The sequence below is a fragment of the Heterodontus francisci genome, chromosome 1 (assembly GCF_036365525.1).
Source record: "Heterodontus francisci isolate sHetFra1 chromosome 1, sHetFra1.hap1, whole genome shotgun sequence".
Lineage (NCBI taxonomy): Eukaryota > Metazoa > Chordata > Chondrichthyes > Heterodontiformes > Heterodontidae > Heterodontus > Heterodontus francisci.
The window spans coordinates 14,247,677-14,265,715 of record NC_090371.1 but is presented as its reverse complement, the minus strand read 5'-3'; the positions used below and the strand labels follow the sequence as shown (position 1 = coordinate 14,265,715).

General features: G+C 44.9%; 1 protein-coding gene across 3 annotated transcripts in view; it reads left to right on the top strand.

Moving 5' to 3' along the window:
• LOC137367890 (exocyst complex component 6B) overlaps window positions 1–18,039 on the top strand; it is a 755,392-nt gene that overhangs the window by 504,593 nt on the left and 232,760 nt on the right. For all 3 annotated transcript variants that reach the window (XM_068028681.1, XM_068028683.1, XM_068028682.1), the window contains exons 14-15: window positions 4,234–4,339; window positions 12,148–12,257. In XM_068028681.1, coding sequence (XP_067884782.1) covers window positions 4,234–4,339; window positions 12,148–12,257 — 216 coding nt within the window. The remainder of the gene's footprint in view (window positions 1–4,233; window positions 4,340–12,147; window positions 12,258–18,039) is intronic.

Genomic DNA, 18,039 nt, shown 5'->3' with positions numbered 1-18,039 from the left:
TTTGGCTGTGGGAGGAAACCGGAGCACCCGGCGGGAACCCACGCGGTCACAGGGAGAACTTGCAAACTCCGCATAGGCTGTACCCAGAATTGAACCCGGGTCGCTGGAGCTGTGAGGCTGCGGTGCTAACCACTGCGACACTGTGCCGCCCTGGATAAACCAGGTAATTACAGGCTGGTGAGTCTAACATCAGTGGTTGGCAAACTATTGGAAAAAACTCTGAGGTATTTCACTTAGAGAGGCAGGGATTAATCAAGGATAGTCAGCATGGCTTTGTCGGTGGAGATCGTGTCTAACAAACCTGATTGAAATTTTCAAGGAGGTAACTAGATGTGTAGATGAGGGTAAAGCAGTTGATGTAGTCTACATGGACTTCAGTAAGGCTTTTGATAAGGTCCCGCATGGGAGATTGGTCAAGAAGGTAAGAGCCCATGGGATCCAGGGCAATTTGGCAAATTGCCTCCTGCCACTAAGCCAATATTGGATCCAGAGGGTGATGGTCGAGGGTTGTTTTTGCGGTTGGAAGCCTGTGACCAGTGGTGTACCGCAGGGATCGGTGCTGGGACCCTTGCTGTTTGTAGTGTATATGAATGATTTAGACGTGAAAGAGGAGGTATGATCAGTAAGTTTGCAGATGACACGAAAATTGGTGGTGTCATAAATAGTGAGGAGGATAGCCTTAGATTACAGGATGATCTAGATGGGCTGGTAAAATGGGCAGAGCAGTGGCAAATGGAATTTAATCCTGAGAAGTGTGAGATGCTGCATTTTGGGAGGATTAACAAGGCAAGGGAATTCACAATGGATGGTAGGACCCCAGGAAGTACAGAGGGATCTTGGTGTACTTGGATCTTGGGAAGAAGGGTCACTGACCCGAAACGTTGACTCTGCTTCTCTTTTCACGGAGGCTGCCGGACCTGCTGAGTGGTTCCAGCATTTCTTGTTTTTATTTCAGATTTCCAACATCTGCAGTATTTTGCTTTTACATATAGGAAGGATGTGATTGCACTGGAGAAGGTGCAGAAGAGATTCGGCAGGATGTTGCCTGGGCTGGAGCATTTCAGCTATGAAGAGAGACTGGATAGGCTGGGGTTGTTTTCCTTAGAGCAGAGAAGGCTGAGGGCGGACCTGTTTGAGGTATACAAAATTATGAGGGGCATAGATAGGGTAGATAGGAAGAAACTTTTTCCCTTAGCGAAGGTTTCAATAACCAGGGGGCATAGATTTAAGCTAAGGGGCAGGAGGTTGAGAGGGGATTTGAGAAAAACTTTTTTCACCCAGAGGGTGGTTGGAATCTGGAACACACTGCCTGAAGGGGTGGTAGAGGCAGGAACCCTCATAACATTGAAGAAGTATTTGAAACGCCATAGCATACAAGGCTACAGGCCAAGTGCTGGAAAATAGGATTAGAATAGATAGGCTTGCTGGCCAGCACGGGCACAGTGGGCTGAAGGGCCTGTTTCTGTGGTGTGTAACTCTGACTCGCCTGCTCTTCTTCAAAATAGTGCCTTTAAAATCCACCTGAGAGAGCAGACACCGTCTTGGTTTAACACCTCTGACATTACAGCACTCCCTGAGTACTACACTGGAGTGTCAGCATGGATGTTTTTGCTCTGATCGCCTGGAAGGCAATGTCCTAATACTCTCAGCCCCATCCCACTAACTTGGTGGTCCCTGAGCTATGACCCCGTCACCCTGCACCTGTACTCTCTCAACTTCAGTTGTTGGTAAACTATGCCTGTCTGTAATATGAGATTATATCGCCAAATACTTTGAGGGGCTTGTGTTTATCGGGGCCAATCAGCATGGATTTTAGAAAGGTCCTGCTTAACCAACCTTGTAAAATTTTTTGAAGAATTAAGAGAGAAGATAGATACAGGAGTTGTGGATATTCAAAACAAGCACATAGAGCTCTGCAAGTTTACAGCATAGAAGGCCAATCGACTCATTGGGTCAAATCTTGTTAGAGCGGGGCATCTTGCAACGTGCACTGCTGGACTATTTCTGGCACTCTTCAGCTCAAACACTGCGCTGCAATTTGCTAATTAGTGCAAGCTCGGCTGTGGCAAAGCATTTCACTCTTTAACAAGTCTCTGTGCATGAGGAAATTTGTCCCAGATTCTCTCCTTATTCTTTTAGGGACCATTTTATTCTGGTGACCCTTTGATACTGACTTCCCAAGCAGAGCAAGTTACCTTTCTAGACAAGGTGACTTCTAGGATGAGAGGGTTGTCCTATGAGGAAAGTCTGGAGCTTATAAGAATGAGAGGTGATATCTGAAACGTCTACGATTCTGAGAGGCTGTTTCCCCTGTCTGGAGAGTCCAGAACTAGGAGTCATAGTCTCAGGATAAAGAGTTGGCCATTTGGGACTGTGATGAGGAGAAATTTCTTCACTCAGAGGGTTGTGATTCTTTGCAGTTCTATACCCCAGAGAGCTGTGGATGCTCAGTCGATTGGTATATTCAAGGCTGAGATTGATAGGTTTTTGGACTCTCAGGGAATTGAGAGATAAGGGGATTGGGCCAGAAAGTGGAGTAGAGATCCAAGATCATTCACGAATGGCGGATCAGATTTGTTGGGCCATAGGGCCCATTCCTGCTCTGACTTATGTTCAGAAGAAAATGGCACATGGAATTAAGGGGAATGTGGAGAGCTAGTTGGAGGGTGCAGAACAAACGGTATGTTTAATGGGGATGTGAGTGAGTATTCCACAGGGGCTATGTTGGAACTGCTTATATGCAATATCGAAAAAATGATTGGGACTTGAAGAACAGAGACGAGTGCCATGGATGAGAGGATTTCATATCATCAGGATTTCATATCAAACTGTGTGTAGTTTTGGTGTCCTTATTTAAGGTAGGATGTAAGTGCGTTGGAGGTGGTTCAGAGGAGGTTTACTCGATTGATACCTGGAATGAGCGGGTTGTCTTATGAGGAAAGGTTGGACAGACTGGGTTTGTTTTTACTGGAGTTTAGTAGAGTGAGGGGAGACTTGATTGAAGTATATAAGATCCTGAATGGTCTTGACAAGGTGGATGTGGAGAGCATGTTTCCTCTTGTGGGTCAGTCCAGAACTAGGGAGCGCTGGTTTAAAATTAAGGGTCGCCCTTTTAGGACAGATGAGGAGAAATGTTTTCTCTGAGGTTGTGCGACTTTGGAGTCATAGAGTCATACAGCATAGAAACAGGCCCTTCGGCCCATCATGTCCATGCCGTCCATAATGCCTGCATTAATTCCATATCCCTCTATGCCTTGCTCATTCAAGTACCTGTCCAGATGCCTCTTAAATGTCGCTGCTGTTCCTGCCTCCACCACCACCTCTGGCAACTCATTCCAGATACCCACTATTCTTTGTGTGAAAAATTTACCCCTTTGATCCCCTTTAAACCTCCTCCCTCTCACCTTAAATCTATGCTGTCTAGTTTTAGTCACCCCTACCATGGGAAACAGACTCTGGCTATCTACCCTATCTATGCCTCTCATAATTTTATATACCTCTATCATGTCCCCTCTCACTCTTCCTCAGAAGGTGGTGGAGGCGGGGTCATTGGATATTTTTAGGGCGGAGGTAGATAGATTCTTGTTAGGCAAGGGAATCAAGGGTTATTGGGGGTAGATGGGAGTGTGGAATTTGAAATGCAAACAGATCAGCCGTGATCTTATTGAATGGCGGAACTGGCTTGAGGGGCCGAATGGCCTACTTCTGCTCCTAATTCGTATGTTTGTATGAAAGAGTTTGAATTGAATTTTCTTTTGGTGAATGCACAGAATAAAACTTTCACAACGATCCTAAGAACAGAAATCTCAAGCATTTGTACAGATGCAGGTTGCTGGATATTAAGTGTTTTATCTCACCAAAAAATAACCCAACAGGCCCAGGACACATAGAATTGCTTGGAATGGTCCATCCGCCGACTTGCTCATGTTCAGTCAGCTGTCTGTAGCATGCCCAGGTAGTCATGGTGTATGAACAAGGGGTGTCCACTGGACCACTAAAACCCTCCTGTGAGCAGTGAGCATCAGAGAGGATTCATAGTTGTATAGATGTATAGTTATGAATTGATTTTAGTTTAGGTAGGGTTAGACAAAACTCGCAGCTAGCACCTGTCCAAGAGGGAGTGCTTGGGAGATTGGTGAGGCACGACAAAAACCAGTGCCACCCTCCCCTACTGGCCCATTGGGAATTTAATCATCCTGCTTATTAATGCTGTCAATTTTGTTTTTCCAACAGATATATTTTAGACTTGGATAACTACAGTGCCATTCCTGTGTCAAGTGAAGAGGAGTACAAGAGAGTCATGAGTCAATTTCCATTCCATGATCCAGAGCTGGAGAGTGTAAGCTGTTATTCCCATATTAAATGTTATTTTCACCATCTGCTTCATAGTGAGGTAGTTTGAAGGTGGAATAAAAACAGAAAATGCGGGAAATGGTCAGCAGGTCAGGCAGCACCTGTGGAGAGAAAAACAGAGTTAACGTTTCAAGTCAGTGACCTTTCATCAGAACTGGTACGTTCACTCTGAAACATTAACTCTGTTTCTCACTTCACATATGCTGCCTGACCTGCTGAGTATTTCCAATATTTTCTGTTTTAATTTCAGATTTCCAGTATTCACAGTATTTTGCTTGTGTTGATTTGAATTTGGATTCAGTTTGTTGCCGAGCAGCTTAATACTCAGCATGTTCAGTGTGAGGAGTATGTTAGGCTGAAGTGGTTGATGGGGCTTATACGGTGGTGTTTTCGATCAGGTATGCTTGATCTTTTTTCTAGAGGCCCTACAAAGTGTTGACAAAGTGGAGAATTTTAGAGTAAGCTAGAGGGGCATGGGTGAAGCAGCTGAGGATGGTCTCAATATGAGACAAGTCCATGAGCTCTTTGCAGTTGTTGGTGAGGATGGAAAGGGCAGTGGAAGAGTGGTTTAAGGAAATAGTTGGTAATGGAAAAAGGAAGCCAAAAGCTATCTTTCCTCTCCATAAGATAGTGTTTCTCAAACATTTTTGGTTGAAGAACCTCTCTTCAAATGGATTAATAATCACAGAGCCCTTTTCCAAATGTTCATACACTATAATATACATCACATGAGGCTGAGAGGCATAGATAGGGTAGATAGCCAGAGTCTGTTTCCCATGGTAGGGGTGACTAAAACTAGAGGGCATAGATTTAAGGTGAGAGGGAGGAGGTTTAAAGAGGATCAAAGGGGTAAATTTTTCACACAAAGAATAGTGGGTATCTGGAATGAGTTGCCAGAGGTGGTGGTGGAGGCAGGAACAGTAACGACATTTAAAAGGCATCTGGACAGGTACAAAGAACAGTACAGCACAGGAACAGGCTATTCGGCCCTCCAAGCCTGCACCGATCTTGATGCCTGCCTAAACTAAAACCTTCTGCACTTCCGGGGACCGTATCCCTCTATTCCCATCCTATTCATGTATTTGTCAAGATGCCTCTTAAACGTCGCTATCGTACCTGCTTCCACCACCTCCCCCAGCAGCAAGTTCCAGGCACTCACCACCCTCTGTGTAAAAAAACTTGCCTCGCACATCCCCTCTAAACTTTGCCCCTCGCACCTTAAACCTATGTCCCCTAGTAACTGACTCTTCCACCCTGGGAAAAAGCTTCTGACTATCCACTCAGTCCACGACGCTCATAACTTTGTAAACCTCTATCATGTTGCCCCTCCACCTCCGTCGTTCCAGTGAAAACAATCCGAGTTTATCCAACCTCTCCTCATACTTGAATGAGCAAGGCATAGAGGAATATGGAATTAATGCAGGCATTATGGTCGGCATGGACGCGGTGGGCCGAAGGGCCTGTTTCTATGCTGTATGACTATGACTCCAAAGAGTGTCGTCTTAATCTTTTTAAGAAAACTGGTATTTTCTTGAAGATAACCGTGAGAAGGGCGTGCATGTTCCTAATTGAAGAGTCTGTCTGTCCTTGTGATGCGATATTTAGCAATGACGCTTGTAAATCATTCTTCAGTTGCAGACTGAGCCTGTACTTTGTCTTCCTGGCCTTAGGGAAAATGGTGCCCTGGACGAACTTGTATTTTGGGACCCTTTCTTTGAGTAGTTCTTAAATATTTTTTCAAAACTCCCCTCTCTTGAGCAAGATTGCCCACCACCAGCCTTGGTAACTGCAGGTCTATCTGGTGATCTTTCTGCCGTTCTCAGTGCTCCTCCATAGGCGCTCCCCTCCTGTGTGAGACAGACAGCCCACTCTGCCCTGCACGCATGGTGGCAGCACTCAGCTCCTGCCTCCCAGATCACGCTAAGCCTGCCTCCAGCCGCTGATCATTTGCATACTCATCGCAGCACCCAAGGCTGTCGCCCACCAGTAAGGCCGGCCCTGGTCAGCAAGTACTTTCATGTTATTTCGTGGACCTCGAAAAGTTTCTGCAAACCCCCAGAGGTCTGCGGAACCCAGTTTGAGAACCACTGCCACAGGAGGGTGAAGCCTGGCAGAGACTGATATGGTCTGACCAGATTGCTGTGGGACCACATGGTGATGGTCAGTGAAAATTGTTGTTGGATGGTCTCAACCAGTTGTGCAACAGTGAAACTCAAGTCTTAGCCTCTCTGTCTTGAAGAAATGCAATGTTGGTAGTGGAGTGGGAGTCAAGGGGAAGGAGGAATGAGATACAGTCACAATTTTGCTGGGGACAAATATACCACGGGGAGGTGACAAACTGGTTCAGCATATGGATGGCTGCAGTGGTACTGTGAAAACAGAGGGCCAAGGCTTGGCGGCTGGGTGTTTTAAAAGGGCAGTTACAAGTGACATGCACAAAGTTTATTTTTCCAGGGGTGAGTGCAGAAGCATGTGGAGTTTAAGGAGCTTGGGGAGATATGGGTGGCCATGGATATAAGGAAGTGTCCATAACCTGCTCTCTCATCACTCCTCCGCACTCTCTACATCGGCTCCCTATCCCACTAAATGTAAAATCCATCTATCAACCAATTGTCTTATCTACCCTGCTACAATCCTGCTTGTACAATGTGTGTGAAATGGCTGTGTGCATTTCCTACCTTACAACAGTGACTGTATTTCATTAGCTGTAAGACGCTTTGGGACGTCGCAAGGTTGTGAAAGACACTATAAAAATGCAAGTTCTTCATTCCTTTTTCCTTTCCCCACTACATTTTTTTAACCTTAACCATCTAGGCTTCTTGCTGCTTGTGTAACCAGGGCCACCCTACAAATGAGGGCATTGGCCTTCATTGCTCTCCATATGTGTGGGATGAATTCTAGCTCCCAGTAACAGGTCTGCTTCTAAGGATCCAGACTCCCCAGTCATCAGTGTCCTGGTGTCCTGCAGAAAGTTTCGGCCATGAAGATTGACTGACTACTGATTTACGGATGTGACATTTTGAATACAAATTAATCCTAAACATTGTTTTTAATTGCAGTGCTCGGCCACTTCGGAAAATCTTTAAGCAAAAGCATGGGACTGGTTATGTAGGACAGACTGGTTAGGGAGTGGCAGGTTCCCTTCCATGACGACATTAGTGAACTAGTGGGGTTTTATGCCTGTCTGGCAGTTTTCATAATCATTTTCTATTGCAGCAGAAAATAATGTCAAGTTTATTTAACCTGTTGTGGAAGGATGTGAACTAATGGCCTCTGGATAGGTAGTCCAGTATGATAAGCACTACACTATCACTACAGACTCGACTTGCCCCTTTACCACATGCCCCTATAATTGCTCCTTACCTGTTTGGACATGATGTTGGGAGGGTTTTTAAAACTCTTTCTTTATTCCTCAATTTAGCCACTGACCTTTGTTGTTTCAACAAATTTCTAAGTCTTACAGTTCTGATATCGGCTGCACTGTCTTCTTCAGTCCGAACAGCATAAGACGCAACAACTAATTTTGGCTTGGGTCCTCTCTGCTTGATCATCAACTATCAATTGGAGCCAGATCCTTCAGCATGGCAATTTAGTTTTCGATAGCCAACTCTTTGTTTAAGAAGAGTGGCAAGGATAATCCAGGAAATTATAGGCCAGTGAGCCTTACGTCAGTGGTAGGGAAACTATTAGAGAGGATTCTTCGGGACAGGATTTGCTCCCATTTGGAAACAAACAAACTTATTAGCGAGAGACAGCATGGTTTTGTGAAGGGGAGGTCATGACTTACTAATTTGATTGAGTTTTTTGAGGAAGTGACGAAGAAGATTGATGAGGGAAGGGCGGTGGATGTTGTCTATATGGACTTTAGTAAAGCCTTTGACAAGGTCCCGCATGGCAGACTGGTGCAAAAGGTGAAGTCACACGGGATCAGAGGTGAGCTGGCAAGATGGATACAAACTGGCTCGGTCACAGGAGACGAAGAGTAACAGTGGATGGGTGTTTTTCTGAATGGAGGGATGTGACTAGTGGTGTTCCACAGGGATCAGTGCTGGGACCTTTGCTGTTTGTAGTATATATAAATGATTTGGAGGAAAATGTAGCTGGTCTGATTAGTAAGTTTGCGGACGACACAAAGGTTGGTAGAGTTGCGGATAATGATGAGGATTGTCAGAGGATACAGCAGGATATAGATCGGTTGGAGACTTGGGCGGAGAAATGGCAGATGGAGTTTAATCCAGACAAATGTGAGGTAATGCATTTTGGAAGGTCTAACGCAGGTGGGAGGTATACAGTAAATGGCAGAACCCTTAGGAATATTGACAGGCAGAGAGATCTGGACGTACAGGTCCACAGGTCACTGAAAGTGGCAACGCAGGTGGATAAGGTAGTCAAGAAGGCATTCGGCATGCTTGCCTTCATCGGTCGGGGCATAGAGTATAAAAATTGGCAAGTCATGTTGCAGCTGTACAGAACCTTAGTTAGGCCACACTTAGAATATTGCGTGCAATTCTGGTCGCCACACTACCAGAAGAACGTGGAGGCTTTGGAGAGGGTACAGAGGAAGTTTACCAGGATGTTGCCTTGTCTGGAGGGCATTAGCTATGAGGAGAGGTTGGAAAAACTCGGATTGTTTTCACTGGAATGACGGAGGTGGAGGGGCGACATGATAGAGGTTTACAAAGTTATGAGCGGCATGGACAGAGTGGATAGTCAGAAGCTTTTTCCCAGGGTGGAAGAGTCAGTTACTAGGGGACATAGGTTTAAGGTGCGAGGGGCAAAGTTTAGAGGGGATGTGCGAGGCAAGTTTTTTTACACAGAGGGTGGTGAGTGCCTGGAACTTGCTGCCAGGGGAGGTGGTGGAAGCAGATACGATAGCGACGTTTAAGAGACATCTTGACAAATATATGAATAGGAAGGGAATAGAGTGATATGGGCCCCGGAAGTGCAGAAGGTATTAGTTTAGGCAGGCATCAAGATTGGCGCAGGCTTGGAGGGCCGAATGGCCTGTTCCTGTGCTGTAATGTTCTTTGTTCTTAGTTCTTTCAGTATTCGAGATGAACCACAAATACCGGTATAACATCAGTCTACCAGAAACTAGCATCCTCTCTTTCTATTTTACAAGCTCAATATAGCCAGATTTCCAATGAACTTTCTTCTCTTGCTCCTCTTAAAATCCAAATACACCATCCTACACACACTTTCTCATCTGGGTTTCAACATAGTGAAGAAGCAAAGAGTCATCAAATTTTGCCAGCTCTCATTCTTTCCCAGGACAAAAAAAAACTACTCACCTCCCAAAAACACATGCAGTAATGTGGAGATGGCATTGTCTAGAACATATGAACATATGAATTAGGAGCAGGAATAATAGTACAAACTGTCAGACGGATTAAGATGTATATGGTCCCTCATTGGTTTCATGGTTTGTGCATGCAAATGGTCATTTTGCTTTCATAACCACCCAAGCTTGATCAGGTACCTAAACTCAACTTTTATTCCGCATGAATAAAATCAGCTAGTTGCTATAGTGTCCTCCAACCTTTCACCTCGAGTAAAGCAAGTTATCTCAGCTCCCTCAGTCGACTTTCCCTTACTCCTTTTAGGACCTAAAATTAGTGTCACTTAATCATTACTTCTTGGTTTGCCTCCCGTTTCCTCCTGCTCGTTGCCCCACCAGATACAGTGCCTGCTTGCGCTTATACGGACCGAAGCCCTTTACTTTCATTTCTTAATACATATTAAAGACAATCCTAGAGCTCGCTTGGCGTCTTGATATGGCTGAGCTGTTTCCTTGTTACTATTCAGGCCATGTTGGATCAGGGGAAACATAAACAGAGAAACATAGAAAATAGGAGCAGGAGTAGGCCATTCGGCCCTTCGAGCCTGCTCTGCCATTCATTATGATCATGGCTGATCATCCAACTCAGTAGCCTGTTCCCGCTTTCGCACCATACCCTTTGATCCCTTTAAACCCAAGAGCTATATCTAACTCCTTCTTGAAAACGTACAATGTTTTGGCCTCAACTGCTTTCTGTGGTAGCGAATTCCAAAGGCTCACCACTCTCTGGCTGAAGAAATTTCTCCTCATCACAGTTCTGAAAGGTTCATCCCGTATCCTTAGACTATGACCCCTGGTTCTGGACTGCCCCACCGTTGGGAACATCCTTCCTGCATCTACCCTGTTAAGTCCTTTTAGAATTTTATAGGTTTCTATGAGATTCCCCCTTCACTCTTCTGCACCCATCCAGGCAAGTTCCTTCACTGTCGCTGGGTCAAAATCCTGGAACTCCCTAACAGCGCTGTGGGTGTACCTACCCCACATGGACTGCAGCGGTTCAAGAAGGCAGTTCACCAACACCTTCTCAAGGGCACTTAGGGATGGGCAGTAAATGCTGCCCTGGCCAGCGACGCCCACATCCCATGAATGAATTTTTTTAAAACTCCAGCGAATATAATCCTAACCGACTCAATCTCTCCTCATACGTCAGTCCCGCCATCCCAGGAATCAGTCTGGTAAACCTTCGCTGCACTCTCTCTATAGCAAGAACATCCTTGCTCAGGTAAGGAGACCAAAACTGCACACGATATTCCAGGTGTGGCCTCACCAAGGCCCTGTATAATTGCAGCAAGACATCCCTGCTCCTATACTCGAATCCTCTCGCCATGAAGGCCAACATACCATTTGCCTTTTTTGCCGCCTGTTGGACCTGCATGCTTACCTTCAGCGACTAGTGTACGAGAACACCCAGGTCTCGCTGCATATTCCCTTCTCTCAGTTTATAGCCATTCAGATAATAATCTGTCTTCCTGTTTTTGCTACCAAAGTGGATAACCTCACATTTATCCACATTATACTGAATCTGCCATGCATTAGCCCACTCACTCAACTTGTCCAACTCACCCATGGCAGCTGGTGGAATTTAAATTCAGTTAATTAATAATCTGGAATTGAAAGCTCCTGTCAGTAATGGTGCCTTGAAACTATCATCGAATGTCATAAAAAACGCATCTGGCTCGCTAATGTCCTTTAGGCAAGGAAATCTGCCGTCCTTACCTGGTCTAGCCTACATGTGACTCCAGACCCACTACAATGTGGTTGACTCTTAACTGCCCTCTGAAATGGCCGAGCAAGCCACTCAGTTGTCAAGGGCAATTAGGGAAGGGCAACAAATGCAGCCCTTGCCAGTGATGCCCACATCCCATGAAAGAATTTTAAAAAAGAGCATTTAATCCAGCAAAAGCAAAATACTGTCGATGCTGGAAATCTGATTTGAAAACAGAAAATGTTGGAAATATTCAAGTCAGGCAGCAGCTGTGGAGAGAGAAATATTTATCGTTTCAAATTGTTGACCTTTCCTCAGAATTGACAAAAGTTAGAGATATAACATGTTTTCAGCAAGCACCGAGGCAGGGAAAAGCAGGTGGTGGGGAAGGAAAGAACAAAAGGAAAGGTCTGTGATGGGAAAGAAGGAAGGAGTGATTAAATTTCAAAAGGGATGATCTTGCAAGGCAAAAGGAGTTATAATGGGACAAAAAGAGTTAATACATCTTTCACCATCAGCCACAGCTACTGTTAGGAAAGTTAAAATCCACCACCTCAAACAGTGACTAATTTATCAAGTGCAGTTGACAAAACCCTGAAATAGGCACCTGAAGCAGAGATTTGTTTCAGTTAGTTGGTGCTCTCGGGGTTTTAAATGACCCTACAGTCGTGTGTGGCATTTCATGCGATGTTGTTCAAATGTTGGTGCCTTTATTTCCAGTTCCATGTTAACTTGCATTCCTTATTTGCAGCAACCCTTCCCCAAAAAGTTCCCATTCTCAGAATTTGTGCCCAAAGTCTACTCGCAGATCAAAGAGTTTATCTACGCCTGCCTCAAGTTTTCAGAGGACCTTCATCTAAGGTAAGGAGAATAAATGAATGGGACATGTGATACTTAAGGCAGTATTGCCCATCGCCAGTTGCCCTGAGAATATCAGAACAAGAGGAGGCCAATTAGTCCCTTGTGCCTGTTCTGCAATTCGATGAGATCATGGCTGATGTATAACCTAACTCCACATACCTGTTTTTGCCCCATATCCCTTAATACATTCGGTAAACAAAAAACTATCAGTTTCAGATTTAAAATTAACAATTGGCCTTGCATCAGCTGCCGTTTGCAGAAGAGAGCTTCAAACTTCTACCACCCTTTTTGTGTGGAAATGTTTCCTGGCTTCAATTCTGGCTCTAATTTTTAAGCTATGTCCTCTCGACCTACGTGTCCCGATCAGCAGAAATAGTTTCTCTCTATCTAGCCTATCAGTTCTCCTTAATATCATGAAAACTTTGATCAAATCATCCCTTAATCTTCTGAATTCCAGAGAGTACAGAATTCCCTGAGTTCAAAGTCTGATAGTGTGGGACTCGAAGCGCACATAAGGATGGCAGGTTTCCTTCCCTGAAGGACATCAGTGAACCTGTTGGTTTTTTCAGCAATCCGGCAACTTTAATGGTCATTTTACCTGGTGCCAGATGTATCCAATTCTGTTTTACAATTTGTCTTGGTGGCATTTGAATTTGGAGATCTCGGGGTTGCTAGTCTAGTACCATGGCCTTGTGTAGAAACGCTGGGCTTTTTTGTCCTTTTCCTTCTCCAGTTTTTTTAAAGAAAAATTTAGTTTCTTTTCTAATTGCTGTTCCATCAAGTAGCAACCGAAAGGCAGATCTGTTTCCAGATCTCTGCCGAGGAGGGTCTGTAAAGTGATTGTGAGGAGAAGCAGAAAAGGGCAGAGAATCATAAAATCAATGTGTGCAAAGTGCTGGAGTACTGTGTGTAATCTTGGTGTAGTTTACGTCCTCAATTTCAAAAATCTCATCCTTGCATTCAAATCCCTGTTTGGTCACGCCCCTCCAGCCCTGCAGTCCTTCCAGATCTCTGCGCTCCTCCAGTTTGGCTTCTTGCGCATCCCTGATTTCCTTCGCCCCATCATTGGTGGTCGTGCCTTCAATTGTCTGGGCCCCAAGCACTGGAATTCCTTCCCTAAACCTCCCCATCTCTCCACCTTTCCTCCTTTAAGATGTTACTTAAAACCTACCTCTATGACCTTTTAGTCATTTGTCCTAATATCTCCTTCTGTGGCTCAGTATCAAATTTTGTCCAATTGGACTCCTGAAAAGCACCTTGAGGTGTTTTACTATGTTAAAGGTGCTATATAAATGGAAATTGTTGTTTTAGTTTTAGAGATACAGCACTGAAACAGACCCTTCGGCCCACCGAGTCTGTGCCGACCATCATCCACCCATTTATACTAATCCTACACTAATCCCGTTTTCTTGAGGCTGATGGTTAGGCCAAATTCATTGCAGGCAGACGCAAACCAAACGAACATCATGGGGCAGGATGTCAGAAATGCTCCATCCATCAATATTGGCGACCACGCTCTGGAAGTGGTTCAAGAGTTCACCTACCTAGGCTCAACTATCACCAGTAACCTGTCTCTAGATGCAGAAATCAACAAGCGCATGGGTAAGGCTTCCACTGCTATGTTCAGACTGGCCAAGAGAGTGTGGGAAAATGGCGCACTGACACGGAACACAAAAGTCCGAGTGTATCAGGCCTGTGTCCTCAGTACCTTGCTCTACGGCAGCGAGGCCTGGACAACGTATGCCAGCCAAGAGCGACGTCTCAATTCATTCCATCTTCGCTGCCTTCGGAGAATACTTGGCATCAGGTGGCAGGACTATATCTCCAACACAGAAGTCCTTGAAGCGGCCAACATCCCCAGCTTATACACACTACTGAGTCAGCGGCGCTTGAGATGGCTTGGCCATGTGAGCCGCATGGAAGATGGCAGGATCCCCAAAGACACATTGTACAGCGAGCTCGCCACTGGTATCAGACCCACCGGCCGTCCATGTCTCCGTTATAAAGACGTCTGCAAACGCGACATGAAATCGCGTGACATTGATCACAAGTCGTGGGAGTCAGTTGCCAGCATTCGCCAGAGCTGGCGGGCAGCCATAAAGACAGGGCGAAATTGTGGCGAGTCGAAGAGACTTAGTAGTTGGCAGGAAAAAAGACAGAGGCGCAAGGGGAGAGCCAACTGTGCAACAGCCCCAACAAACAAATTTCTCTGCAGCACCTGTGGAAGAGCCTGTCACTCCAGAATTGGCCTTTATAGCCACTCCAGGCGCTGCTTCACAAACCACTGACCACCTCCAGGCGCGTATCCATTGTCTCTCGAGATAAGGAGGCCCAAAAGAAAAAAAAAGAACACTAATCCCATATTCCTACCACATCCCCACCTGTCCCTATATTTCCCTACCACCTACCTATACTAGGGGCAATTTATAATGGCCAATTTACCTACCAACCTGCAAGTCTTTTGGCTTGTGGGAGGAAACCGGAGCACCCGGAGAAAACCCACGCAGACACAGGGAGAACTTGCAAACTCCACACAGGCAGTACCCAGAATTGAACCCGGGTCGCTGGAGCTGTGAAGTTGTAAAGCAGAGACATTCTGGCACTGGAGAGAAGATAATGAATTACAACTCAGCAAATACCTTGGGCTAGACTCTGGGTGCAAGGAGAGGCAACTGAAACTGGGAATGCTCACACTGGAGACAGGAAGGCTTAGGGAATCATACAGCCACTTGTGAGTTCAGTTTAATAAAAAAACATTCTAAACATATTGGCAGAGTTACAGAAAACGGTAAATAACATTCTAAATCAGTTAAGCAACTGCCCAGAGGATTGAAAATGGAGTTGTAGACTTGCACTACTGTATGTGGAAAAAAATACTTCCTGGTTTCACTCTTACATGGTGTAGCTCTAATTTTAAGGTTGTGCCCTTAACTTACAATATGTGGCTGCGGTCAGAGCAGCTTGGGATGGGCAGTAAAGCCATCTTTGCCAGCTTCGCCCACATCCTGAGCGCATTTTTAAAAATAAACATGCCTCCTGCACTCTGTGCTACAGCACTCTGTTCTTATAGTCTTAGATCACAGAAGGAGGCCATTTGGCCAACGGTGCCTCTGCTGGCTCTTTGAAAGAGCTATCCAATCAGTTCCACTTCCCTGTTCTTTGTCCATAGTCCTGAAAATATTTTCCTTCATGGCCTTACCCTTCCTTATGCCTGTAACCTCCTCAAGCCCTACAACCCTCTACATCTGTCCTCTAATTCTGGTCTCTCACATCCCTGATTTTCATCACTCCACTCTTGGCGGTCGTGCCTTCAGCTGTCAAGGCCCTCAGCCCTAGAATTCCCTTTCTAAATCTTTTCACCTCCCACCACTCTTATCCTTTAAGATACTCCTGAAAACCTATATCTGAGTATGTCTTTGGTCATCTGCTCTGATATGTCCTTAAGTGCCACAGTGTCAGACTTTGTTTGGTAATGTCCTGTGAAGCACCTGGGGCATCTTACTACATTAAAGGTGCTATGTAAATGAAAGTTGTTGAAGTATGTACACAATTCCCTTTATTTGTTTTTATGTATTACTAAACCAACTACAAACAAAAGTAGACTTTTCAGCCCTTTGAACCTGCTCTGCCATTCAGTTAGATCATGGCTAATCTTTACCTCAATTCCATTACCCCCATTTGCTCCATATCCCCAATATCCTTCCCAGACAAAAATCTTACTGATACAGTTCTTTAATTTTTCACTTGATCCCCAGCCTCAGCACCTTTTTGAGGGAGAGAGTGACCTCCACAAACCCCTGGCCACAATGTAAGAAAGAAAGACTTGTATTTCTGTGGCCTCAGGACATTCCAAAGCACTTTACAGCCAACTAAATACCTTTGAAATGTACTCACTGTTGTGATGTAGGAAACACTTCAGCCAGTTTGTGCACAGCAAGATCCCACAAACAGAAATGTGGGAATGACTAGACGATCTGTTTTTTAGTGCTGATGGTCAAGGGATAAAATATTGGTCAGGAAAATAAAAGCAAAATACTGCAGATGCTGGAAATATATTGGTCAGGAGAACTCCCCTGCTCATCTTCGAAATATTGATACGAGATGTTAAAAAAAAAACAAATTGGGAAGATAGAGGTTAAATAAAGTAGTGATGATTCAGTCTTGCCAATCTGGAGCTTTGAAAGACTGTAGATGATAGGAAGAAGGACTGTGGAGTTCCACAGTTGAGAGGATCTGGGAAAGGATGAATTGAAGCTGGAGACAATGAATATTCGCCTTCGATACAATGGGTTTGTGTGTGTCATTTGAGAAAATTCCTCAAATCTGTTGTCTAAGGTGCTTTTAAAATACTTGTCAGCTCGCAACAAAAACACAAAGCCTGCATGTCAGAGGAAAATTTAAATAAAACGCTTTGAGTGCACTTTGCTGCCGTCTTCTCTGCTGGAGTTGTTGTCCTGTTAAAAAGGGCCCCCTGCAAAACAATGGCCCACTATCCCTGACCAATAATGTCGCCTGCCAATTCTTCTCTTCAGTAACGTGACAGGTTTGAATTGGTTTTTATTAGAAGGTTTGCACAGAGAGCCAGCAGGGATATTTAGCTGTCATTCTTACTGAACCCTAGAGTGATGGGGTCAGCCCGTCAATCACGTTAGGTATGCTGGGTCATAGGCTTGAGTCCTTAGGAAGCGAGGTGTCGACTTTGGTAGTATCTTTTCGCACACTGTTCAAGTCTTTCCTTTAATGCTTGTTTTATTTTTTTCATCCCGTGTTATCTCCCATTGATCCCAGAGTCTGAGCTGAAATAATAGCATTTGTTTAGTCCCGACCTGTCCCATTTCGGATGAGATGTTAAGCCGAGGTTCCGTCTGTCTCTTGGGTGGATGTAAGAGATCTCGTGGACGTGATTTTGAAAAAGAGCAGAAAGTTCTCCCCTGGTATCCGGGCCAATATTTATCCCTCCATCAACACCACTAAATATCAGATTATCTGGTCATTATCACATTGCTGTCGCGTTTCCTACATTATAACAGTGACTGCACTTCACAAGTACTTCATTGACTGTAAAGCAGTTTGGAACACCCTGAGCACATGAAACTTGCTATAGAAATTCAAGTCTTTCTTTCGAGTTACAGTACCTGTTACGGAAGTAAATACAGCAACTGTCCTGTGAACACAGGAACACAAGAAATAGGAGCAGGAGTAGATCTTATATGCCAGCAAGGATGTGAATTGGCAATTATTTTATTTGGTTGGGGGGGTGGTGGTTCGTGGATGATGCTTCAGCCAGGAATGGTTACTGCATCATCAGAAAAACTCACTGCCCTTTAAATAATGCCATGAGATCTTTAATCAACAGGTGGTTGGGACCTTGGTTAAACGTCTCATCGTCTGGACAGCCTTTCCCCCACTTCTCTGCTGCGAGTCCTTTGCCAGCCCTCTACCATTTGCCTCCATTATAGCTATGACTACACTTCAAAAGTACGTCATTATCTGTGAAATGCATTGGGACGTTCCACAGATGTGAATAGTGCTGTATAAATGCAAGTCCGTTTTCTGTGTTTCATCCTGTATATGCTGCTTGTTAATCAGGCATCACGTCCCACAGACAGCAATGTGATAATGCCCAGATAATCTGTTTTTAGTGATGTTTCAGGGATTAATATTCACCAGGACACTGGGAAGAACTCCCCTGCTGATTTTGAAATGGTGTGTTGGGATCTTTTGCGTCCGCCCATAAGGGAAGTGGGAATGGAGCTGAGGGCTCCAATTTAGAGCTAAAACC